Raw genomic sequence first — 27,539 nt, 5'->3', positions numbered from 1 at the left:
AAAAATATGTTTGCGCAACAAAATAATAACGAAAATTACCGTACATTTTATTTATCGAATGCGTGTCCTTTTATTTTCTTAATTATTTGACCTTTTATTGTGATCATCTTTTTAATTTAAATTAATATAATTATAGAACCTCTCATGATGCGCGTATTTAGTGTTTAATATAACAAAATATGAAATAGAAACATTTACTTTATATTTACAAATGAAGTAAAAGACGGAAACCATATAGTCAGATGTATTTTACATATTTTTCTACATTTCCTACTTTATCGACACGTAAAGTACTCTACCATAGACAAAATATAGAATAGATCAGTATCATAGACAAGGTGTAGAAACAAATGATATATAGGATCGACCAAATGTTTAAGCAGATTTGATATCATTGGATTGGGGGTTCATGAGCACAAACGACATATAGAATAGATATTTCATCTTACAAAAATTGGTGTCACATAATCTGAAATACCGACCTCGTAAAATATGAATGATTTTAAAGCGACCATTTCGTTTAAAAATGGTGATTCTAGGAACTATATTTAATTGAACCACCGAAGTCGGTAAAGGTAGTAAATACAAAAAAATTGTCCCTTAATATCATTTGTGGTTCTATCAAATCTATGTCTAAACAAATATTGTAACACTATGTTTCATTTATTCTTACAGATGGAATGTGGAACATTTTAGCATTATGAACCTAAGAATACTTTTAAAGTTACAGTTATCCTAATAACTTAATGAAATTCTCCATGTTCCATTTATTCTTAGATCTCTGTTCTATTATATAATATGTATCTTATACCTTAAGAAAGGAATGGTCAAACGAAGGAATGGAAGCAAAGGAAGTAAAAAAAGAAAGGTCACTTGTATTATTAAAAGTAGCGTTGAATTTGATCATTAAAATGCTTCAGAGTTACATTCGTATTCTTATGTTTCGTTAATACATTCAAAATCTCATACATTCTTATGTGTTACAAAAGTTCTCTAAGTTATGTTCTATTTATTCTTATACATTAAAAAAGCTATTCTATGTAAGTTTACATTTGATTAGCTCGGTCCAGTAACTAGATTTCACTACGAGAGGTTGCTGTGAGCGAAGATCTGAAGGGAGATAAATGGAATCGTAGTTTCATTGATCTCTCTCTCTCTACATGGATTACAGTCAAGATCACTAAATCGAGGAGATATAAGGAATCAAAGTTGCTTTGACCTTCTCGTTTAATTCTGCCGAACAATTACGTTATCGAACAAAATGGGAGAAGATTGAGAAAAACTGGAGTGAGTTTTAGTCGGTCAGTCCTGTTTTCTTTTAACGAACCCGATCGAAGAGAAAGATGATCGCCAACACCGAAACAAGTGCTCCATATTTTCTCTTCATCGAGTCGCGAGCCACGCAAATCTGAATACAATTTAGGATGATTAACAACAGAGAGTACTATTCTGATTTAGGTGGCTTTCGCAAATATTGTTCGTAATTGCTTGGCAGTTCACAGAATTTCGTACACGATGATCTTAAACTTAAGCTAGACCAAACTTAAAACCAAAGATCCCTCGAATGTGATATCTTCGTTCGAAGTCTGTGGTAAACCTGAAACTGTCCTCCGTGTGTGGGCGGATGACCGTGATTTTGGGCCTTACGGCCGCCCATAGCGCGGCCCTCGAGACGAGGGGCCACTTTTCAAATGTTAATTTTACAACGTGGATATTATTTACGAATTATAGATCATTAATTAGTGTACTCATAAAAAGAAATTTTGATCGAGAATTAATGGGACATTTGTTTAGTGTTAGAGAATAGTAAATAAGTATTGAAAAAACACATTCACATAATACATTATTAAGATGTTTCTACAGACGGCGATACATTTTAATAAATAATGTTTAAACGTATAGGATACATTTTATTAGAGCTTGTAGATTATATATTCCCCTCTGCACGTATAAGCTGATTCCTTGAAAAAAAGATACGTTGTAATCTCGAAATCAGTGACGGTCAGTTTTATCGTTCTGTTCGCTTTAATGGATTTGTTAAAGCTCGATAAATTTTCAGTATCTTCCATCATGATTGCGTTAGCTGTTCTTTTGATCCTTGGTTCGGTTATTGCTGTCAATGGTAAGTCGTTTCATTGTCGGTCCAATTCGAAAATAGAAGCCATTCAAACGACATGTACATATTTCGGTCGATAAATTATCGTTAAAGTATTGATTGTAAAATCAAGTTACTTCAAGGTTTTCCTTTTCGAATTATCGAAACAAAATTTATCGTCGCCTTATTTTCGTTACACGTTTTGATATTGTACTCTCGTACCCTCTCAGGCGTGCTGGATACACGTATAGTTGGTGGCCATAATGCTTCGGAGGGCAAATATCCTTATCAAGTGTTTATACGACAATTAAATTTCTTCATATGCGGAGGATCCATTATTCACAGCCGTTACATCCTCACCGCTGCTCACTGCATTCATGGGTAAGTCTTATTTAACAAGTCTGGTATATATATTAATTTTGTCATTAATTCGTAAGTCTTATTTAACAAGTCTGGTGTATACATTAATTTTGTCTGCGTGGCAGATTGTGTTCAAACAAGGATTAAATATCGATGTATGTAAACGTAACATTTTACTCCAACGCGGTTGTCGGCAACATTGATACAAAACGCGACGGTTAACGTATTGTTAATTGCTCGATTTTAATCGGAACGATAGAAAAGTGACGAAGCGATATTGCACATTAATCTATATACTATTAGTTATTTTTTACACTGGTTATCTTACACTTGTAAATACAAGGTTATATCGTCAGTTACATTGCCATACATGACTAGACCGTGCTCACTCTCTGTTGTGCATTATCGTATGAGTCACGATCGTATCGAGAAGGGTTTCAATTTGGAAATGCTTGCTTAAAAACTTAGCGCTCAGACATCGTATGCGAAATGTCCGCACGTGGAAAATATTTACAACAATTAAATTTGCGAAAATTACTCGAATCAATATTTTCGTCTCCGTATGATACGAATGTGAATCAATGTACCGCGTAATAATCGATAAATGCAATTTTTTTTAAATTTCTCATCCAGGTTACTTTTGTAATTACCGGTGCCCGTACATTTTCATTTTAACATGCTTCAACGATCGAGTAGAATATTAAAAAAAAAAAAAAAGAAAAAAAAAATAGTCAGAAGTAATACACGTGTTTCGAATTATCGTCATCGAAATGTTTTCAAACCCTTCTCGATTTATCTATAAGACGTATACGATAAGAAACGAAGTGAAGAATTCTCAGTGTACAAGTTGAAGGCAATTTTGCGAAAGAAATTATTTTTTATTAAATATAATTCGCAGCGTAACCGATAGTAGTATAACTAATTTGCGAACGAAAGCAAAAGAGTTATGAACGTTATACATCGAACACATAATATTTCGATTTATATGATTTGTATCAGAGTGAAATAAGAGGAACGATTCGATATTCTGTAAAAAGTATTCAAAGTCTCGAACATTTTTTAATTGTACGATGAAATTTTGCAGCGCAAACCCGGAGGAGTTTACTGTTGTCGTTGGGACCAATTATTTAAAGAAATTTGGTGTATCTTATTCGGTCAAGAGCTTGTTTACGCACACGGGATACGACGAGAATCTAATTATTCACGATATCGGTCTAATACTCCTAAACGAATCCATTCAGTTCAATGAAAGAGTTAGGCCAATCCGCCTTGCGCCTGTGAATGACATTTCTCCGAACGAAACTGCTGTTGTCACTGGCTGGGGAAGACTATATGTAGGTCACATTATCAATTGTTTGCAATACGTCTAAACAACATTATTATGTAACTCTTATAAAGTTCCAATTCGTCATTGTATTGTCGTCGAACTATTTTAAGACATGCATGTAGAATCTGTTGAGACCGTTTATCAGGAAAATGTAAGCTTTAATTTAAAATTCTCCAGAAATATAACATTCAAGGTATCTTATCATAATTGAACTAAGCTTATCCAGAATGAATTACAATTCCGATTTAATCCTAACTAAAACGATCTAATGTTTCGTACGAGTCATGAAATATGATTTATCCGGTTGTTATGAAAGTTTAATAAAAAGTTTGCAAGTTTAATGCTCAATAAGTCCATTCAACGCACACGGTTAAAGTACGATGCATCGTTGCGGGTTTCTGAAATATATAGAATTGTACAAGTTAATTCGTATAACTTGACGAAACAGATCGTACGTTTAGCATTCGGTGCATTGCAGATTTACGACAGATTGCACGAGTTGATTTCAATTTACGAGATTTAATCGGCAATACTTTGACAGAACGTTCACAGAATGAAATCACCGTTATGACAAAGTTTCTTTTTTCGGTTTTTTCTTAGTACAATGGTACAGTTTCCAACGAGTTGCAAGAACTTAACTTGACCGTCATATCACTGGAGCAGTGTAAGTTATATTTTCAGACCGTGACGGAAAGACAGGTCTGCACGTTGACAAAGTCATCAGAGGGTGTTTGCAATGTACGTATCGCATCTCGCATTTTTTTACATAATCAAGTTTATGATAACAATTCCATTGATAACAATTATATAATCGATGTTTATGATTTGCTCGGCAGATAAATCTTACGCTCAATTATGTCGTAACCGAAGAAAAGAAGCAAATATTTGCATACAGAAGGTGTTACCTCTCGCGTAGACGTTGCACGTGTAATTTTCACCGTGTTGTTTCCATTTCTTTTTTTTTTTTTTTGATTATTACTCTATTTACCGTAGATACAAAATTGGCACCGATTAATTCTCGAATAATTCCTACGTTCGAGCAAAGAAATTATATAATCAATAAAACATTTATCGTTGAACAAACAAGTCAAGCTCATAGATAAGTCGCTGTACGACCGGAAAGAAGTGGAACTTGTGTGTACCTACTGGCAGAATTATATAATGATAAACAGTAACATAAATTCTATCTTCGATAGCGAAACAATGCCAGCTGGTGCAGCATACGTCTTTCCTCCGGACACCCATTAAATTATTACTTACGAGACATTTATTGGAATTTTTCGATATAAATTTTTCATCGACAATTTTAAATTATTCGATCGATGTTGTTTGTTTCAGGGTGATTCCGGTGGTCCTTTGGTCGTAAATGGCTTTCAAATCGGAATCGTTTCGTACGGTTTTCCATGTGCATTTGGCGTACCCGACGTGTACACCAGAGTGTATTCATACATTGACTGGATAAATAACAACATAAAGAGCTCATGCGTATCGTTGAGTGTCAACATTGCACTGTTACTTGTAATGTTAACACTTCTGTCACAATTACGCGTACCCTTATAAAAGTGTTGCTTTTTATTTCATTTTAAAACGCAGACAACACGAAAGATGAACGATCAAAATTGTCGAAAATTTAAATAGCGTTTACAACACCAAGCTCGACACGATAAAAACAATTTATTAATAGATGGGGATTGTGTAAAATCAATCAGGATTCGTATCTCACTGAACTTGGATTCCGAACAATATTCGAGTCTTTGTAATAATTGTGAGAGACAATGATCGTGGAAGATACGGGTGAAGTTTTCGTTTGTAACTTCATTGATCCGAAGATCGAAGCGAACTATGGTGGAATTTATCACTACTCGGGTGGTTTCGCTTGAAATACCTAATCCCCTCGTCTTTTATCGAATTATTACGGACTTTCCAACAGTATGAATGTCATTGTTCTTGGATCATTTTTGTTAACGGAGTTCAACAATCGTTTCCATCGAGGATAAGACTATGAGAAAGATACACCGGCCGAACGTCGATTTATAGAAGGAACCTGATACTCTTGCACTTTGAGTATCGGTATGGAAATGGTACTCTGTTTGCGTTGTGGAAGTGTACTGGGTTTTAAGAATTGTACAAATAGAAAATGGGATTGGTGACGGTGAGAGAGAAGAAATTATAGAAAGTTTAGCAGAGAATAAGAAAGCCGGGATAACGTAGAGCTGGTAGCTGGTCGGTGAAGAACAAAATAAAATTGATCGCACAGTTTTCGTTGAAAAGTCAACTTTATTCAGAATGGAGACGTTTACGACGAAAAGACGGCTCTGTTTACAAGATTTCTTGAGCGCGACTGTTCGCTGCGATCTGCTGTTCGGTATCTGGCCTGTAATTAACGTGTAACAATGTTGACTGTATTTCTTGTAAACGAAATTTAAGTAGTGATGAATTGTCGATAAGATACACACGGTTACCGAGAGTGTCACGTGTGCGAAAGATATTCGTTTCTCATCCACAATTTATTCTACCTCAATCTACGAATTCTTTTTTTTTTTATTAAATTTCGTTTGAAAAATTTCCTTATATCGGCGGCAAGAAGTTTCCGCATCTTGGGAAGTTCTTCGGGACTGGTGGCAGATCTTTTTGCTCTCCAACGTGCAAAACAAGTTCCATACCAATCTCCTGATGGAAAACGAAGTGACAGTGGTAGAACCAATACCCTTCGGAGAGAAAATTAACCATTAATTTTGTGCGAGTGTAGTAAACCTTTATAAACACCTAACAGTTATTCGATAATAGCGCGTTAAATAGATAATTATTATAAATGACGATTATTCATTCGTCGATAGTGAAAGTAACCGATGTTAATAACGATAGGTAACAATTGCTTGTAAAAGTAAATAGTCATTGCAAACAGTATTGTAAACATATCGTATTGTCGTAACGATAAAGTATTCTAACATATTGTACAGAAGTGTTTCTAAAGAATAATTTAATATAACGATCAACGCTTCCGTTGGTTTAAACGTACGATGTTCGTAAATAATTAACACGTACGTAAATATCGTTGGAAATTTTACTATTAGATTTGTAAATTATCCATTGCGTTGAAATTGTCATGTTGGAGTACAATTTTATAATAAACGATATCGTATTTATTGTTTCTCTTTTACTCGAGCAAAGAACCAGATTTTTTCCCATTTTTTAATCTTTTACTATCTCGGTTATACACGGTTCAACCAATTTTCTTTGCTGCGAAAAATTTTATTACCAAGAAAAGGTGAATTAAAAAAAAGCCAGGTATTACATACCTGGATTTGTCGCACGGAATCTGAACACGGTGTATCCATTGTTTGGTACGACGAGAGTGTCTTTGCTAGGCGGATCGACTAAATTTCTTGGTATTCCGTTATTCTTATCGAGTTCCAGTATGAAGTCCGAAGACATTAAATCGGTACTATTCTGGGTAGGACCAAACGGTTGACCCATGGCAAGTACACTGAACGTGTGTCCGTGCAAGTGGAAGGGATGATCCAATTCGGGTACGTGGACTGCAATTATAATAGAATATGCAGTTTCGTTATCGTGAACATATTCGGGAGATTCTTCTTTGTTTTGAGCAGAATGCGTTACTTACAACTGTCGATCATTATGATCTCTACGACGGAGTTCAATGGAATATTTATCATATGCGTACACGAGCACGTGCCATTGCAACCAGGTGGCAAATTATCGATGTTACAAAATTGGTCCTCCGGCAGGTCCTGCGATTGGGAAATTAGCGGCGAAGGCGGTGCTTCGTAAGATATTCCGTTGATTAACGCAGCAGCGGACACATCCGTTGCCGGGACTGTTCGACAAATTGGAAATAAAATAAATGTGAATTTTTCGTACGCTTCGAGAAGTCGTTTCAAAGTGTTTGTTAAGGAGACCTCACCTAAGAAATTATTGTACGTGTTGGGCGTGAAAAGTTCTTGCAGCTCGTAGGAAAAGAGTCCAATTGTTAAATAGAATTGTAGGTCTGGCTTTTCTTTCAAAATGGCTGGATCGACTTCTTCCGCACTCTGCAGGTTGTTGATGCAAATTTGAGTAGAGTTTACGGAATTTACTGAATTGCAGCCGCTGTCTATCGCGTTCATTACCTAACGACAGAAAAGATTTCCTCACATCACAAGAAACGATATCGAGTAACTGTTCGATCGCTACGATGTACCAGCAATGTAATTGTTATTCTGTAAAAGAGCGGTGAGAATTAAACGAGTATGCGATCACTGTGACGATTAACGTTACGTCGAAATATTAATTAATAATTACACGGTAAATGACTTACGATTCCAGTGGAAATACCGCTATCGTAGGTAGGCAGTGGTGTAGCCTGGTCTCCACTTGCATTAGTGTATTGCAATTTAGCTACCGACTGGATTTTCGAATTTGCACAATTATCCAATGCACGAAGTTGTATCCAATACGAACCAGGTGTGCGATTGGTGTTCAACACGAAATCGTATCGTTCTCCTGCGAGGAAATAAAATACACATTCTGCGAAGAATCTGACTTTCTTGCATTTAAAGAACATCTTCGAGCGCTATTCTTTCTACGTAAAAAAGCCATTTCGTAGAATATCTTTGGGCACTATTACTTCTATGTGAAAAAGCTATTTACCGATACACGCTAATTCCACAACTGTATAGGCATCCCGTACAATGGTAAAGCTATGGAGGTATACACAGGAGGTAAAACGAGAAGAATATTAACCAACCGTTGAATAGAAATTTTCCTTGCACGCTATACCGCAATCATATCGATAAGAGTCCCGTGCAAAGACCAAGAAACCCCAAGTTGAAACGCTAAGTTTATAAAATTAAATAATTCAGATAGTGGAGCAGATAGTCCGCAATATCTTTCTCGATATTGTTCAGATTGTTTATCCGTGACGTACCTGCGAACGAAACAATGGAATTCACTACGGTAGGTTTTATAGGTCTCCCATCTGTCGCGATGACAATAAGACTATGTCCTTCGATGGTCAATATGGCTGAACAAGTGCCGCAGAAGGAGTTAACTAAACGAAAACGGTAAGATTCGTTAGCGTCCACCGTGATAATACTGGTGTTATTGGATGATGGACCGGTAGACTGTAACATAAATGAAATCACATTAAATCTCATAGAACACGTTACTCTTCCTTTAACCGATATTTTTTTTCTTTTGTGTGCCGCGTAAAATGTTTCTCGTTTGTATAGTAAATAGATTCACCTCGTATCTATCGAACTTGTTCCAAGAGGGGTCCGATTTTTCTATAATAATAATAAACGTATACGAAGTGGAACTACAGAAACGTTCCACAATTCTCATCATCGAAACCATGTTTGACTCGTACGCTGATATCGTCGTTAATAATCTAATTACAGGCAAAATATATTTACGTTCGATTGACCCTTTCCATTGATCAGTACTGCATCGGGAAGTTGACCGACACGACCGTTATTGCGACCCGGTACTCGTTCGGTGGTTTCTTCGTTTATCCAATCGCTGATAATGATTACGTGATGTGCCAAATCGAAATCGTAGAGCCATGCGTTGGGTTCGTTTTCTTCCGGTTCCCGAATAACCAAGGTACCGTAAATACCGTCCATCTTCTGCAATCCCGTGTGAGCATGCCAGAAGTGAGTGCCGGAATTATTCGCAACAAAATCGTATCTGTGGAAAATTATTTAATATTTAATATTAATATTTTCGCGCGGATTATTTTCATATCTATCGTATACGTAAGTAGAAGCGGTCTGAATACCCTGTTACAAGTAAAACGAATAAATACACTAATTTTAATTTATTCAACGAATCGTATTCGATAACATTTTTTTCGTTACCTCGGCTATACGATATTTATTACCTAAATGTAGTTCCAGCCACGATTGGACACTGGTTTACGAAAGGGACACCGTCGTTGTATTGATAGCCGTTTTGAAAAATACCGTGCCAATGAATCGTAATCGCGTCATCTCGTATCTGATTCGTAACATCGATGACGAGTCGATCCCCCAGGCAGGCTTGTATACTTGGTCCTGGGAGCATTCGGTTCACAGTCAAAGCCATTCGCTCCACTTGGTTAGCCACCACGCATTGACAATCGGCACACATGGTGTTGGTAAAGTTGGGATTACAGAATTCGCATGCTCTGGAAAATGTTACGTCGCTCGTCGTTATCTTCTTACGCGTAAGTATGTACATTGAAATAATCGAACGATATTTACACATCGAAAATAAATAATAATAAAATTGACGATATTTACATTCTACCCAAAAACTTAGCCAGTAGTCAAGAGCGACGATATTTACATTCTACCGAAAATTAGCCAGTAGTTAAGAGCGACGATATTTACACTCTACCGAAAATAAATAATAATAGAGTAAATAAATACTTACTGGCCATTGACAGGATAACGTTCGACTATGAACTTATAGTAACAAGTTTTAGGTGGATCTCCGGCGTAGCACGTACGAGCACATTCGATAGGGTCCGACAAGGATGAATCGCTGAGAATCTGATTATTCAAACAATTTGTTTCGTTTACTGTTGGCATACCACTGATTCCGGGTATATAACCAGCAACTATGTTCGAGGCTGAGACTTCAATCCCAACTGTAAATAATTAAATAAGACCAATGCAATTTTTATATAATTCTAGAAGCTAAAAGTCATCCCGAACACTTTATTTTAATCGTCCGTATACAGAAACTCGCTTATTTATTAACACTCTTCAATTTCTAATTTCGCTAAGAGAATCTCTGCAGACAAGTGTCGTGTAAAAATTCGAACACTTTGCAAAGTTTTAACAATTTTTTGAAAATTTTCTTTTTTACCGGAAAGAATAAGCGTGGAGCAAAAAAGAATTGCCGATACGAAACCCATCTTGAATGAAGCACAATAACGTCCACTACGCATTTGAAAGTTGTTCTTATATACGTTACTAAACAAGAATTATTTGAGTAATTTTGACACACATGTGGTCATATTTACTATGTCAATTTTTTATTGCTTCTTCACGGACGTTGACAATGGAATTTAATTATAATATATGGCACTGCAGGTAAACAGATATGTATCACTTAGAACTCAATAGCGCGTGGTTGTATTCGTATCTTTTGTATCAACGATGTAAAATAATGGTCACGGAATGACGTCTTGGCAAGAGAATACAATGCTACGAAATAAAGAGAAACGTTTCTCATTAATGCTTATACCATGAGTGCATTCGACACATAAAAGTATCGTTACTTACAACACGAGGAAATATATATTCCACATTTGAGTTTCGCCTTTCTGCGCACAATTTCATATACCATGGGTAGGGTTTTTATGCAACGCAAGACTGATTCATTTAACCTTCGATTGTTCACTTTTTAAAATGGTCACGAAGCGAACAAATTAACGCAAATTTCAACTCTGCGCTTCCTGGCAACCTTTCACATTTTCATTGGAAAAAGAAGAAGAAAGTTATCGCGTTGATGGATTTAAAAAATTTATCCAACCAGGAAGGTGCATAACGGATCAAGTTTATTAACCGACCTAAAATTCCAATCTGCGAGTCGATTGTACAAAAAACTTTACTAGGACATATTCTTGTCTTTGATTGAATCGGTAATATTTAAGGAAAGCTTTACATTTTGAGAAGAAGATTTCCATTTAGGATACTGACAGTATCATTACGTTTTCTGGCCACTGAGAACTCGTATTCTAGCCTTCGATAACTTTTAACGCTTTAACGACCACGGTTTTCTTTACATATGTATAGAGGAAGAGATAGGATTATGAGATAGGGGAGAAATCTGAGACACCAAAGTGTTGAGCTATACGCAATACAGAGGTATTCGTTATAACGAATGAAACGCAGTATTTGAACGATTTTTGCAACATTTGGTAAAATTCATCGACATTTGCCGCTGTTCATTTGTTTACCAAACGTATTTCTGACAAGACACTGTTATTTTGTACGTGCTTATTCAAGTGTGTCTTTCCGTTGTTTATTCACTATTTTTTAAAAGAAGAAAGGAGGTAAGTTATTTCATATTAGTCATGGTTCAAGAATATTAATATGACTTCGAGACCATCATGCCTTTAGTTATGATATAATGACAAAAATGTGAAATGTTGACTTGGTATTAATATGAGACATTTGACTGATAGGAATATGAGACTGTCAAGATTGTCCGTGACAGAAATAAACGAGTAACGGGACAATGCAATGGCAGGGTTTGTTGAATTAATTTTATGAGTCCTCGTCCAAACTAACTCGGTAATATCTTTATAACAAATTTGATGCACGAAAAATCTTTCGTTGCAACCGTTCGACGTTTCAAGTTGAAAAGTTTACCCTAAATATTTGATCATCGACGTACCAACACAGTCAGTACGTTTTGGATCCTAATTAAGGACCTCTATTTGGCGACAACCGAGTCGCTCATGGTTTCATTTAGAAATTTGAAACAAAGAAACAAAGGAAAACGTTTATTACCAATACAGAATATAGTATGATTTCATCGCATAAAAGTATCGTTGCTGTGTCACGTTAAAATTTATACCCTATATTTCTCTGCGACCTTTCATCATGCAAATGCGTATATAGTGTAATGTTTTGTAACATGCAGTATCGATAAAGTTGTTAAGTACGTGTGGTTTAGAATTGTTATTTTTCCAAAAATATCTAGTGACATTTGTTCTATTATTTTTTTCCCCGTTACGATCACTTCCTAACTCTCTGGCAATATTTTAAATTCGTGTTCGAACAATTCGGAGATTTTCGATTCGAACCAATTTCGTAGCCATTTTCGTAGTTTTACGTAGTTACAAAAGGAAATTTCGTTTAAAAGTGTTTTGAAGAAAACGGGGAATGTACTGATAAGATAGCTCGTCGTTCGAAGAAAACTCCTCAAATCGTGCAAATTATTTTCGTGTTGTTTACTTAGCAATATTTCTTTTACCGTTGACCGCACGTATTTCGGTAACTTTAAAACCATCATTAAATTCGTAAAACAACACATGACGCGAAACAAGAACTTCTTAATAAGTTTAACGTAGGAGAAAGAAGTTTATTAACCCAATCTTTATCGCACTAATTCACATCGATGTTGTTATAATAAATACTGTTTCCATAAATATTATTTAAACTGTTAAATTTGGACGTGACGATACACGGTACGGTAATTACATTCACATAGCAGGAAAGAGAATAGACGGACTACGTGGTTGCGATTTCACTTATAGTTGTTTGCTATTCGTTGTCGCGTGTTGAATGTCTGGCATGAAATTACCGCACCTCGGGAACTTGCGTGGCACTGGTGGCAAATCGAATTGATTTCCAACCTTAAAGATGATCTCCATACCGACCACTTGATGATAAACGAAGTGACAATGGAACATCCAAAATCCTGTGAAATAAAAAATTTGTGTCAATTCGATTGATAATTCACATATGTAGAAAAGTGTGTCACACGGAGATTTACGACAAACAACGATTGATATTTATATATGTTCATTGACGCGTGTTCAATATATCTGTATTGTATACAAAATCGTGACTGTACAGCTTTAAACATCGGTAGAGTATTTTGTAAAATGAAAACGAGAGAGAGAGACATTACGGGAAAAGAATATATCGAGGATGTTTCGTTAACAATTCGACCCTGTCGAAATCGACACACTTTTACGTATCAATGTATCATTATTTTATGTATAAAAAAAATGGAAACATTCTCCATATATTGGAACTCGACGCATTTTATTTACTTCGTAAATTAATTCTTAAAACTCTACTATTACGCGTCTGTACAGCGATATCGATAAAAATAAATCCTTTTTGCAAGATCGAGTCCTCGATTATTTTGCAATCCGTAGCTTTGTTATCGAGATATAAGCAATTAATGTTTACTGACATGACTAACGTTGCAAGCTATTTACATTCCAGTCAGTTGAGCACGTGACTGCAGACACATGTACACTCGTAAGAAACACGTATTAACATTTTTACGCAGATAAATAACATCTGGTTATTATTAGTCTAAAAAATGGACAAAAATGTTTCGTTTTACATTGGGTACGTGGTGGAATAAACCAGGGGCGATAATAACGCGTTAAATATCTCAAAACAATATCTCTTAAAAAACTCATTCTTTAAGAATGGTTAATGCAAAAAAAAAAGAAAATGGGATCATACGATCAACAACCGATAGAAATATTAATTTGTTATCGAACACCGTTGCAAGAGTCCTCTGTAATTTACAGTGTCGGTCAAACTGATATTACAAGTGTAAAGGATTAACAACATGGATATTAATCGATGTACAAAGATATTGACTCGGTAATAACGAACAAACAGATAACGTTTTCGTACGAATAAGAATTTTTGTTGCAAATGTAATACTTCTTCTCTAGTCTTGTTTCAAAGTCACAGTGTTATTGCTGCCTTCGAACGAGGTGTTAAATATTTGTCAACATCTCGTTGAAGCCTGTTACATACCCGGATTATTTGCGCGGAATCTGATTATAGCGAATCCATTGTTCGGTACAGGAACGGTGTCCTTCTTCGGGGGAGTCTTAAAATTTCTTTCTATCTGGCCATCCTCGTCAAGTTGCCTCACATAATCCGCAGTGATGTCACCGGTTCTGTTTGCAAAAGGACCCAGCGGTTGGCCCATGCTCAAGATCGTAAACGCGTAACCATGAAGATGGAAAGGGTGCGTGAACCCCGTGCGTGCTGAAATTTATTGCAAATTTATTCCCTTACCCTCATTTGTCGCAGCGATATATGTCAATCCAGCATAAATTCAAACATTTATTAAACGCATCGATAAGTGTCTGGAAGCTGAAGATCACCATCATTTTGAGCATTCACTACGACGTTCTCGTACCGAAGGAGAACGTAAAAAATACACAATACTTGAACAATTTTCTAGATACGCCTATAAATATCTTGAACAATCGAGATTTTACAAAGTCTCATATAACTTTCACACGAAAATGATACATATTCTTGACGTACGATTCCGAAATAAAAATTATAGATACACAAAAAAGAAAAAACAAATTGAACTCGAAATAAACTTGAAAACGCCCATGCATGAAAAAACCAATCTTTTTCTTGTTTTTTTTGTTATTAATTGTCTACGAGATATTTCATTGGGTCTACTTAAGTAGATCACCCATTGTAAGTCACAGAGGCGAATGTACGATAATATTTGTATTCACATTGCGCGACTATCGAACTGCGGCGTGCAAGTGGAAAAATATAATGTTACAAATTTTCCGAAACATCGGTTCGCAGAATTTTGATCGATGCGTTTAATCGGTGTTTATCGGGGCTGATTACTCACACTCGTCGACCAGTATTATTTCCACGAGAGAACCTAACGGAATCTTGATCAAATGAGTGCATGTGCAAGTGGTGCTGCACCCGGACGGTAGATTGTTAATATTGCAAAATTGATCCGAAGGGAGATCCTTGAGCTGAGAGAGCGGCGGAGAAGGTGGAAAGCGAAACGTTATGTTATTCATCGTCGCATCAACGATCACATTTGGTACAACTATCGTGGAAATTAAAAAGGAATATTATACCATGGAATTGAGAAACAAGCACGAGTGAACATTAATCACGCGTCTTACCTAGAAAATCTTGATAATTGTTGGGACGGTACAATTGCTGTGGATCGAGCACGTTGAAGCCTATCGATAAATACTGACTTACGTCTGTTGTTGGTCCCTTCAGGTGATCGTTGTGTATGCCCGTGTACTCGAGATCGCTGATGCATATTGCATTAGGAACTGGGAATCGGCAGTCACCGTCTATCGGATTCAAAATCTACCAAGAGCAAAGAATAATTGTCAATATTTGAAACTCGAAACTTCTCCAAAAATATTTCACTCAGGAGAAAGTCTCTTTCAAGACCTTCTTTAATTCCCAAGACCAGACCTATAAGTTTCCGCAGATATATGCATTTGTTTTTCGTTTATATAGACATTATTAGATACCAGAGACATGTTTCTAACTTATTGTTGGCATTTCTACGATATACTTTTGTCAATTTTCAATTGTTCAGTCGGCCAATATCTATTTGTTCTAACGAGGGAATTAACTGTTTTAAATTTTATTTTGAGAAAAACCATCATATCTATCGTCGTAATATTTTTCAAACGATAGAAAGTTTAATTGTCACGAGGATAAAGTAAAACGAATACAACGACAAACGATTCTAGATAACGGTGGGTATTGTATCTTAAATTAATCTCTGTACACATATGTTCATGTTGCAATACCGTAAATAGTCGAACGAGGAAAATCACAGAGTTTACTCTTAAACAAAAACAGTTTGCTTCTGAACTTAAAATTATCGTGTTCTGTTTTATCAATCTTTAATGACAAGCCCCTGGCGAAGTGTATTTTAATTTTCCTTGTGCAAAACATTAAATATGACTTACCAGATTCGCGGGAAGTACATCGGTGAAAGTAGGTGCACTTCTCATTGGTGTAGTAGACGTATCTAAATATTGTAATACAGCTAACTGTTGAATGGCTCTAGGTGTGCAAGCACCTAGTAAACGAACCTGTATCCAGTAGGCACCAGGTTGTTGATTAGTCTCTATGACGAAATCGTATCGTTCCGCTGCAGTAAAATAAAGAGTATGATTTTTAACGAGAACTTAATATTCTGTACCAGTTGGAAGAATCGATAACGGTAGTAATTTTTAAACGAAAAGGGTCATTTGGAAAAGCAGTACGCCCTATCCAAGATATCAGATATTAAGTGATAATAAATTTAATAATAAATCTAATAATAAATTAAAAATATTCAATTTGTTGCATTTACGAGGAAATCGTATTGTTCCCCTGCAAAGAAACAGAATATCATTTTTAACCAATAGTTTCGTTTTTGTGTCAGATGTATATATGTAGATTACAGTTGTCATATTTATATAGAGTGTGCCAGATTTTTCTTGACAAACTACAAAGACTTAATTTATAGGTAAAAATAATAATAAAAAAAAAAAATGTTATTTGAGTTACAAACAAATGTTGTACGCATGAAATATGTAACAAGTTGTTACTAATAATGCATTTTCCATCACGACAGACAGAATATCGATTGTGTTTATTTAATTTGCACAACTACAAACTTTGTTATCATTTGATAACAATTCCGTTAATCGTTAGTACGATAAAAAATGATTACATCAAATTTTTAATACTTCGTTGCAAAATGTCCTTGTACTTGGATACAAGTTTGCCAGGCCAGATATTCACGATCGGAATTCTATGCGATTTGTTTGAAAATCCGTTGTTACATATTTCGTACGTACAATATTTGTTTATAGCTTTGTAACAAAGTGTTTATTGTCAAACTTTGTGTAACATTATTATCATGATTTTGCCTTTAGATTAAGTCCTCGCAGTTTGTCGAAAAAAATTTAAGACACGAATAACACGAATATTTGTCAAGACACCGAGATTTTAAAAATAAAATTAAAAAACATACGAACGAAGGTCGCTAGACGGAAATCGAATTCGTTGCAGGTTCCGTTTGAACGTTCATTTACGTACCTGCAAACGAAATAATGGAATCTACTTGAACAGGCTTCACTGGTAGACCATCGATTGCGATCACTGTAAAATTATGGTTCTCTATGTACAATTGACCCGCACAAATGGCACAGAAAGAATTAATTAGACGGAAACGATAACGCTTATTAGCTTCCACAGTAATAACATCCAACAAAGCATTCGACCTTGTATCAGCAGGAGTCTGTAACATAAGTAGAATCAAGTTACGAACAACATTTACCAATGAATTACAGAATACTTTTCTCTCGGTAAAAAATGTGGAAATGTTATACTTTGACAAATTCACGCGGAACAATTCAACTTTTCGCACACGGACCAATACAATTAATTCTTTTTATCTTAGTACAGATTTACAGACCTCGATCTCTTTGTCTCTAAGTTTAAAAAATCGTGCAAACTTTAAGATATCCATTCGCCCGAAACATTTCGAAATTTTTGAAACTGCATACAATTTAAAGGTCTATATGCTTATTCTACCGATAGATAACATACATTTACGTCGGATCTCCCTTTCCCATTGATTAACAACCCGTCAGGAAGTTGATCTGTTCCGGTGGGACGACCCGGATACTCTTCGGTGGCTTCTTCGTGCAACCAGTCGTTAATAAATAGAACATGGTTTGCCAAATCGTAATCGTAAGACTTGCCATTTTTTTCTTGTGCGATCGGTTTTCGTATAATCAAACTGCCTTCAACACCGTCCATCTTGTGCAATCCTGTATGAGCGTGCCAGAAATGGGTACCGCTGTTACCCACGAGGAATTGATACCTGTGGAAAAATATAATTTTACATTTCAATAATTCAACGAAGCATTAACATTTCCGTAACGAAAATACATCGTTTCGTCTGATCTTATTTTACCGAATCGATGAAATCGATACGTGTTTAATTAGATTCAACTTTCAGTTTTTCTGATCAAAGAAAAGAAGTGAACAATGGATTAGATACCCTGTTAACGATCAAACTTATCGTAATCGAGTTCAGTCTCGATGAGAGTGTGTCGAAGAGGGTGTAGAAATTTCCACGATAATCAGTTCTCCAGTTCAGATCCAAGTTGATCTTTCGTTTACCTAAAGGTAGTTCCAAATACGATTGGGCACTGCGTCACGCTAGGTACTCCGTCGTAATACTGTGTATTCTTTTGGAATAGTCCATGCCAATGGATCGTGACCGCGTCCTCTTTAATATTGTTCTGCACATCGACCACCAATTTATCTCCTAAGCACAGTTGTAAGCTCGGACCAGGTAACATTCTATTCACTATCAAAGCCATACGCTGTACTCCGTCACCAGGTACGCATTGACAATTCGGGCAGATAGAATTGGAAACATCCGGTATGCAAGTGTCACACGCGCTGAAATGAAACGTAAAATTCGGTGTAATTGTGCTTGTGGGAATACTCACAAGGGGTATATCAAGATACCGATTTTAATGAAATTTAACAGGCTTTGTAGGTCCATGCATACAATAATCGTGACTGAAGTTACAACCGTAGATGACCAGTCAGGAAAACGTCAGACAATAATTATGAGAAACATAAATATAAAGCTCAGACTAACCGTTTGGTAGGACTTACTCGAATAGCAGAGCGTCCCAACCAAAAGTAATTGTGACGTATTGGTAAGAAAAAATTTAGGTAGAAATTGCTCTAAAAACAATGAAAACATTAGTGTGTATTACACTGAATTACGATATTACCGGTGTCCTATGTTTTCCAAATATTACACTTATTTTTTTTTATGGCTGTGATTCTGGTTATTGTACACATGGACCCGTAACCTGACAAATTTCATTAAAATTGATGAGAATCGGTACTGACATTCCCATTGTCGGCAATTCGCTCAATTTCTAGAGCGCGCCGCTCTGTTGCAAAATTTAAGGCATTGAAGTCTCTCAAGTTTATCCACGACTCTCGTCACCATTGAAAAAGCGGTTCTATAAATTCGTGTTTTTTTTTTTTGCGAGATGAGTGACCAATGTACAAATCAAATTGTGCGATGTTAATTAACCATACACTGGTATTCTTTTCGCGAGAAATATTCCGTGCTAGTTAGTGCACTACGAAAGGATTCTTATCGTTTCGCGTATCGTGACGATTATTGTAGTTTTTCTGTCAGTGGATAACAAAGGAATTATCGAGATACAACGAATGGAAAATATGTCGTGAAAATGAACAGAAATATTTTCGAGTAACTGGGCGAGAATACGATTATAATTTCTTTGACTTTACCAAAGGACGAGAGAATAATTTGGCACTTGGCGAGAATGAAAATGTTACGAGAAACGGACTACGAGGTTCATGGAATCAGTTTTTGCTTACCTGCCATTAATTGGATAACGTTCGATCACCAATTTATAATAACAAGTTTTCGGTGGCTCCCCTTCGCGACACATACGCGCGCACTCGAGAGCAGTCGATAGTAATTCATCATTACGAATCTCACTATTTATACAAGTGTTTTTATGAATAGGAGGCATACCACTTAGACCGGGTACATAACCACCCACAATGTCGGATCCTTCATCCTGAGCTGAAACTGAAGTAGAAGCACGTTAGGTGGTATGTTTGGATACGTCATTCTGTTCCTTCGTGGGAAGCGTAATCATTATACAACGCTTGTAGACACTTTGAACGAAAAAATAAAACATTTATGTTAGTTGAGTATATTCGGTCAATTTTTCTGTTCGCATTAGAATACAGAATGAGTATCAAGAAATCGGTAATTAACCATACTCTACGATGGCAATTCAAGGCATCCGTTTTCTAAATGATTTGTTTACCTACACCTCGAAGAATGAATAAAATATTTCGGTTCTTTTCATTTTTTAATTTTATATCGTTATTTAAACTGAAATGATTGCTGAACGTTATAGAGTAATCGTAATTGATTTAACGTTACGAGCGGAATACACACGCTCTTCTATTTTAACGCACTGTATTTGTAACACGAAAATTATTTCACAAGAATAAATGTAAAGTTATTTCGAAGAAAAAGCTTTCATACCATACGAAAGTAACAGTACAGAGAGATATAATATTCTTCGAATTACACACATCGCGGTGACATAATCAATTAATGTTAACTAACTTCGGTCTCAATTTTTATCTTATATATAGTACCACGATTATTTGTACATACATTATCGTTTCGAGTAAACATAATTTACGTTTTCAATGTATAATGTAGTATTTGTGAAATATGATGTTAGATAAAGGCAATACCATAAAGAACATGTTTACTGTCTTTACGCGAACGTAGTTGCAAACTTATGAATTTGTAATCTATCACATTTGTATTAAATTAAATTAAAAAAAAAAAAAAAAAGAAGAACACCGTTTTATTGAACATTGTTTATTACTTTGTCGAATTGTCACATTTTGTTCTTCAATTCGTTGTATTCCGTATAAAAATTACACTTGTTTGAATATCTATATGTAAATGTTATAAACTATGAGCGGTAATTATATTTACAGACCTAGAAGAGAATATTCTTCACATTATGCTAATCACTTTACCATATTTCTTCTGAGCTGTCCCAATATTTGTGGCGAATCTTCGGCAAGAAATTACCACATTTTGGGAACTTGCACGGCACTGGCGGCAAATCCTTTTGCGTTCCAACGTTAAAAATGAGTTCCATACCGACCATTTGATGATAAATGAAGTGACAGTGGATGAACCAATATCCTTTGTAACGAGAAATAAAATTTATTCAAGCTTATCGTAATAGAATGATAGGTTGCGTTCAGTTATTTAATCTAAATAAATCTAAATGTGATTTTGAACATTAAAAAAATAATCAGAAATGCGTGTCAAAATTAATACAATTTGTGAAATGAAAAAGTGAAAGTCCACAAGCGAGAAATTTATCGTAAACGACTCTGACGATAACGTTGCGAATTATATAATTCATTTGAATCCGTTTAAACCGTGTAACAATAAAAGAAGTATATATATCTTGAAATGTTAAAGAATATATGTAGAAAGAGACGAAAAGTTTCATCGTATTTTACGTTAAATAATTAAATTCACTTTTATTTTAACGCTTTACTTTACCTTTGATAAACACGATCTACGTTTTCAGTGTATAATGTAGTATTTGTAAAATAGATAAAAGTAATACCATAAAAAACATGTTTACTGTTTTTACGCAAACGTGGATATACCTGGATTATTGGCGCGGAATCTGAATAAGGCGAATCCATTGTTTGGTACTGGAATGGTATCTTTGCCGGCAGGACTGTCGAAATTTCTCTCCAGCTTCCCCTCTTTGTCAAGCTGCTTCACATAGTCTACAGTTATAACGCCAGTCCCATTTAGAATAGATCCTAAGGGTTGGCCCATGGTCAGCACGTTAAACGCGTATCCATGAAGGTGGATAGGATGCAAAAGCGGTACCTGCGCTAAAATGTGATAAAATGATCCAATATGCATTTCGATTTTTTGTTCACTCGTATAAATCTATAATACGTAGACTCATTTAACGGAGCAATTACCAAAAATGTTTCGAGTGGTATTGTTTTCCACAAAACAAATTGTTCGAGATCGATAAGTAAAAAAATCGGAAACTAAGAAACTTGAAAGTTCGGTAAGGTACGAAATTATTTGTACAATCTTATCGACACTGCTTCCGTATTTACAAAGTGTTCGTCGCTTCTCGTTTTAATCTTGTTAAAGGTAATAATAGAGAGTACATTTAATCGTTTGCACAAATTTCACTTAGTGTACCTATGAAAAACAGTTACTCGCTGAATCTCGAGGTGAAAAACTTGATTTCTGGATTTAATCGCTGTTGCAGTGAATTTGTTCACTTACACACATCGACCAGTATGACTTCCACGAGAGAGCGTAGCGGAATCTTTATCATATGCGTGCAGGTGCACGTATCTTGGCATCTGGCGGGTAAATTGTTACCGTCGCAGAATTGATCCGGAGGGAGATCCTGGAGCTGAGAAAGAGGCGGAGAAGGTGGAAAACGGAAAGTAATGTTGTTTAACATTGCGTTTACCGTTGCATTTGTGGCTGGAACTGTTACAAACGTAAAAAAAAAGATAATCGTACATGAGAACATCCGCAACTCGGGAATAATTTATCTTACCTAAGTAGTCCGTGTACGTATTAGGCTTGAAAATCTCTTCCAACGTGAACGCTTGGAAACCGATGGGTAAATATATTTGTACATCTGGTCTTTTTCTCGAAACGTTTTCTTCCTCTGGATGCGTATGTCTGAGATCACTGATACAAATCGCATCATCGCGTTTAACAAGGCAGTCACCGTCTATTGGATTCAAAACCTGTCGTAATAATACAAAATTGTCTATATTTTTAAACGAAATTGAAACATTTCAACGAGCTAGATAATAAGTAACGATACGTTATTCAGCACAAATATTTCTCTCCGTGCAATCTTCTTCTAAAGACTCTTAAGTTTATTTACGGTTTCTTTTTATAGAAATTTGCAGAAGCGTACACCCTGACGACGCAGGGAGTTGTACACAGTTTGATTCCAAGAAAAAGTTTACAAAATCATAAATTCGGAACCGCTTCCGGGATGTGTTGTTATATCGAATCAAAAAAAGTTTCCGAAATCTGAATCAACGTTGAATTTATTTGAGCGATTGTTATTCGATCCGATAAAATTTATTCCTTGCGTATCAGAAATTCTCTCGGAAACTGTTCGTCTCTTTTTGATATTTAAATAATCTATGCAATTACAAACAACTTTGTACTCTGGACAATTTCGAATTGAAAATGATGCTTCGTTGAACCTCTATGTTTGTATAAACTTTTTCTTTCATTTGAAACTTCGAATACGCTTGTGTTACCGAATTGTTGTACAGAACGAAACAAATGATTTACAATTCCAACGGGAAGTCCCTCTCCGTAAGTAGGTGTCTCTGAAACCGGTACGGTGCTTGCATCTATATATTGCAATATAGCTAATTGTTGAATGTTGTCACTTTCGCAAATACCCATTAGACGAAGCTGTATCCAATAGGCACCGGGTTCTTGATTGGTCTCTATGATAAAATCGTACCGTTCCGCTGCAGGAAAACAAAGAGTACGATTTTAACGAGATAAATAAATAATTAGTTATTTATTTTAAATAAAAGTAATTTTTAAATAAAAGAAAGTTATTTGGAAAAGTAGTAGGCGGTATCTGAGAAATTGGTTAGATTTATGCGATCGAACGGCTCGAGTGATAAAATTTAAATACGCGTAAATAATCATCGTTAAGCGCAACTCGTATTCGTTGCACAATTTTGCTTCATTCTTTATTTACATACCTGGGAACGAAATAATCGAATTCACTTTAATAGCTTTGAACGATTGACCGTCCGCCGCGATTGCTTTTAATGTATGCTTCTGTATAGTCAACTGACCCGGGCAAACACCGCAGAAAGAATTAATCATACGGAAACGATAACGCTTGTTGGCTTCCACGGTAATAACATGCAAAGAAGTATTTGATCTCGTATCAGCAGGAGTCTGTGAAATAAGTAGAATCATCCGTAAGTAACTTCCTGATTTTTGAACAAGCTTTCATATTGCGATAACATACGTTTACTGCGGATCTCCCCTTTCCGTTAATTAACATTGCATCTGGAGTCTGTCCTATAGTGCCACCATCGTTACGTCCCGGGTATCGTTCGGTGGATTCTTCGTTCATCCAATCGGAAATAAATACAACATGGTTTGCCAGGTCGTAATCGTATTGATCGCCATGGGGATCGTTTGGTTGCGGTTCTCGTACAATCAAGCTCCCTTGAATACCGTCCATCTTCTGCAACCCAGTATGAGCGTGCCAGAAATGAGTGCCACTGTTGCTCGCGTAAAATTGATATCTGCGAAAAATACAACATTGTATTCCAACGAACCATCAACGTTTCTATTATTGGAATATATAATATCGTGTATCTTAGATATTTTCTGGGCGTTATTAAATTAATTCGTGTAGAATTAATACGAATTTAACGACTATCTCTTACCTAAAAGTATTTCTAAACGCGATTGGGCACTGAGTCACCGCAGGTACCCCGTCGTAATACTGAGTGTCCTGTTGGTATAATCCGTGCCAATGGATCGTGAGCGCGTCTTCTTTAATATTGTTCTGTACATCGACCACTATTTTGTCACCCAAGCACACCTGTATGCTCGGACCCGGTAACATTCTATTCACTACCAAAGCCATACGCTGCACCCCATTGCCAGGTATGCACTGACAACTGGAGCAGATGGAATTACCGATGTTGGTCTCGCAGATATCGCACGCGCTGTAAATGAATGAAAGCGTTCGTTGTAACGTTACAGTATTATTTACGAACATATACGGAATTCACGCAATCAATGGCGCGTGTAGGTATCCGCCGACTTCGAATCGATGGCATTGAAGTCTCTTGAATTCAACTGCGTACCCGATTACATGTAGGTAAAAATGGCTCTACATTGGTGCATCTTACGGGACGAGAACGTTTATTCGTGGTATTTTGTTACAATTTGGCACCGGGTACGTGCAACGTGGTTTGCAAAATCAAAACTTACCTGCCATTAATTGGGTAACGTTCAATCTCGAATTTATAATAACATGTTTTTGGCACATGTCCTTTGTGACATGTACGCGCACATTCTAGGGGGTTTGATAACGATCTATCCTTCCGAAGCAGTTCATTTTCACAATCGGCTCTGTTCACCTTGGGCATTCCACTTACTCCAACCGCATAACCACCCACAAATTTTGTTATCTCATCTTCATATGTGGCTGAAACTGAAGTTCGACGGTCACGCTGGAAGCTATGTTACAAAGCATGGATTTTTCTTCCAAGAATGTATCGCGAAATATTTAACAAAGACTTTCAAATGCGGAACAGTTCATGAAATAGCTACGTAAATTAGTATTCGATCGATCGTTGTATTTGTTTTACAATTGAACGTAATTATCGTGACTAGCTCGATGATAAAGAAAATACTTTTTGATTAAAAGAGAATCAAACGATAATCGAGGAAAAATTTCAACTCGCAAAGCTCGAGTCGTTTTCGTTTCTAAATAATTTACTTTTTCACGGTTCAGAGAAATTTTGAAATACTCGTATCTTTGTTTTTAAGTTTTCCATTATAATTTACATCGAAGTGATCGCTAAACTGCAATGGAAATCATTCTTGTAATACCGTTGCGTACAGAATAATTAAAATTCTATTTTGAAGAGGAACTCAAATTTATTTAGAAAATTGAAGATAAAATTGTTTATAAAAAGAAAATATTCACACCGTCCGAGATAAATATCACGCAAAACAATATTCCCCAAATGAGGTACATCGCGGTGACTATCAAGTGGCACTATTCCCCGTTACGACTTCCTTCTTATATATACTAACATGATTATTTGCACTTTTCCTCTCGTTTAAACATACGCAGAGTTGTAAATAACGCTTCTTATTATTTGGTCGATTGCACCAATTCTTTGAAGCATATGTAATCACAGGTGAATAAACACGATATATGTTTGTAATGCATAATCCAGTATTTTTTAAATTCCGTATCAAACTAAAAACATGTTTACAATTATACTGAAAATGTATTATAGTTGTAGACTAACTTTCAGAATGTACTTTGATTTACGATACAACGAGCAGCATTCTCTTCCATAGATTTTTTTTCCGATCGTGATGTCTGTTAAATTCGAAGAATTATTATCGACTTTAATTCCTGTCTTCCGTTTTTTCACGTATTATTTAAATCTTCGTGATAAGATTATCTTATGTATTTAGATGGGTGTAAAATTAATATTTTTTGAAAATATCATTCTGAAGGAGGGCGCATAAAGAGAATACTTCACATTCAAAAAAGTACTTATAACATTGCTCTTCGTAAATCGTTATTTTAAGGTCTGCACGTATATTAATAATTCTTGTGTATCTCTCATTTTAAACTATAAACATTCAATCGATCCAGAAAGCGATCTTAAGCGTTCATTTCGGACGTCACGTCATCGAAAAGTTTTTAATTTATTGATACAAATCCACACGAATTAATTATAATTTTATTGTAATTCTCTCTTTTCTTTTTGCACGAAATTTTGTTTACTTTTTTTTAAATATAAATTAACATTGCATCAACTCCTTGGTTATGAGCGATGGAAATGTTAAACCATTATTACATTATTTAAATCAACAATCATCGTTTCTTCAATGAATTTAATTTGGTAGTAGATCTTATCATTTTCGATGTTATCTTTTAGCGTAGATCCTACTTTGCATTTCTTGCAGAGCACGTTATATTTTGGATAAGTTAATTGTGATTCGTTGAAATCGGTACGTAGTATACTTCGCATTTGGTTCTGGTTCACAGTTAGAAGATACGAGTGAAAGAATTTGGAGCGACCTGTTTTAATTTAAATTATAACAACTTGATATCTTCAATATGAATTGGTACAGATCGATTGTCCTTCTGTATCTTTGATTTAGTCTTCCACGAATGGATTGAACACGTATCTATGTAACTCACTTTTAACTTCAATGATATCTTTATACACTCCTGTGTAATTCTATCTATTAAAATGAACAATATTTCCATTTTATCGGATCTTATCCTCAATACGAAGTATCTACATATGCGCATCGATGATAAGGTTGTAGATTCTTAGAATATAAATCATAATCTTATCAACGTCTAGAAGTACAAGCACGAACACAAGAATATATCGGGATCCATAAAATTAAGTGCATGCACAGCTAAGTTTGATTTTCAAAATTGATTTTCTTGAAAACAAAGAGTCATACAAAAAAAATTCCACATTTTCAATATATTTCTTCAGAAAGAGTTCTATCCACAGATAGTAGTACAACATCTTGCAAAATTCTTTCTTGTAAGAATCAGTATTACATTAATATATTTCTTCTCCGAAATTTCCAAGGAAAGTCTCATTTTGTTTGTATTATATTTTAATTTTTGGCTTTTGTTTTTTTATAAATTTTTTTTAAAAACGAACGAACTTAACTCAATCTTAAATTTACTTTAGTTACAATAATAATGTATTTTAATCGATTTAAATACGTAAAGAAATAGTCAATCCAAATATTTTTCCATTCATCAACCTGATATGCAATTTTTATTATTCCAGATATTTAAATTTCACAAAATTCTTTTCTTCTCTT

At 35.5% G+C, this 27,539-nt stretch overlaps 3 protein-coding genes across 4 annotated transcripts; 1 reads left to right on the top strand and 2 right to left on the bottom strand.

Annotated features, from left to right (window-relative positions):
- Positions 1–1,949: 1,949 nt before the first annotated feature.
- On the top strand, positions 1,950–6,897 carry LOC143150910 (chymotrypsin-2-like). Its single transcript, XM_076319490.1, has 5 exons — positions 1,950–2,122; positions 2,326–2,476; positions 3,540–3,789; positions 4,383–4,520; positions 5,121–6,897. Exons 1-5 carry the CDS (start codon positions 2,029–2,031, stop codon positions 5,340–5,342), a joined length of 855 nt encoding a protein of 284 aa, XP_076175605.1. The 5' UTR covers positions 1,950–2,028; the 3' UTR covers positions 5,343–6,897.
- On the bottom strand, positions 6,040–10,775 carry LOC143150907 (uncharacterized). 2 transcript variants are annotated; one of them, XR_012993199.1, is made up of 11 exons: positions 10,635–10,775; positions 10,197–10,413; positions 9,664–9,948; positions 9,197–9,470; positions 8,710–8,905; positions 8,101–8,285; positions 7,708–7,912; positions 7,408–7,620; positions 7,082–7,321; positions 6,239–6,490; positions 6,040–6,156 (listed from the first exon to the last, which is right to left on the bottom strand). XR_012993199.1 is itself a non-coding variant. In XM_076319485.1 (10 exons), exons 1-10 carry the CDS (start codon positions 10,714–10,716, stop codon positions 6,351–6,353), a joined length of 2,037 nt encoding a protein of 678 aa, XP_076175600.1. In that variant the 5' UTR covers positions 10,717–10,775; the 3' UTR covers positions 6,040–6,350. The 2 variants fall into 2 exon arrangements, 1 of the variants encoding a protein (XP_076175600.1); XM_076319485.1 differs by having other exon boundaries at positions 6,040–6,490.
- A 1,360-nt stretch (positions 10,776–12,135) lies between these two features.
- On the bottom strand, positions 12,136–25,894 carry LOC143151652 (uncharacterized). Its single transcript, XM_076321001.1, has 20 exons — positions 25,761–25,894; positions 24,930–25,152; positions 24,377–24,661; positions 23,950–24,232; positions 23,675–23,876; positions 23,247–23,431; positions 22,486–22,681; positions 22,203–22,415; positions 21,554–21,790; positions 21,018–21,074; positions 20,903–20,986; positions 19,706–19,922; positions 18,455–18,739; positions 17,876–18,152; positions 17,363–17,564; positions 16,243–16,427; positions 15,430–15,625; positions 15,141–15,350; positions 14,288–14,524; positions 12,136–13,199 (listed from the first exon to the last, which is right to left on the bottom strand). Exons 2-20 carry the CDS (start codon positions 25,085–25,087, stop codon positions 13,030–13,032), a joined length of 3,879 nt encoding a protein of 1,292 aa, XP_076177116.1. The 5' UTR covers positions 25,088–25,152; positions 25,761–25,894; the 3' UTR covers positions 12,136–13,029.
- Between the last annotated feature and the right edge of the window lie 1,645 nt (positions 25,895–27,539).

The sequence above is a fragment of the Ptiloglossa arizonensis genome, chromosome 9, assembly GCF_051014685.1.
Source record: "Ptiloglossa arizonensis isolate GNS036 chromosome 9, iyPtiAriz1_principal, whole genome shotgun sequence".
Lineage (NCBI taxonomy): Eukaryota > Metazoa > Arthropoda > Insecta > Hymenoptera > Colletidae > Ptiloglossa > Ptiloglossa arizonensis.
The sequence above is the reverse complement of the archived record's forward strand: the minus strand, read 5'-3'. Positions and strand labels throughout refer to the sequence as shown.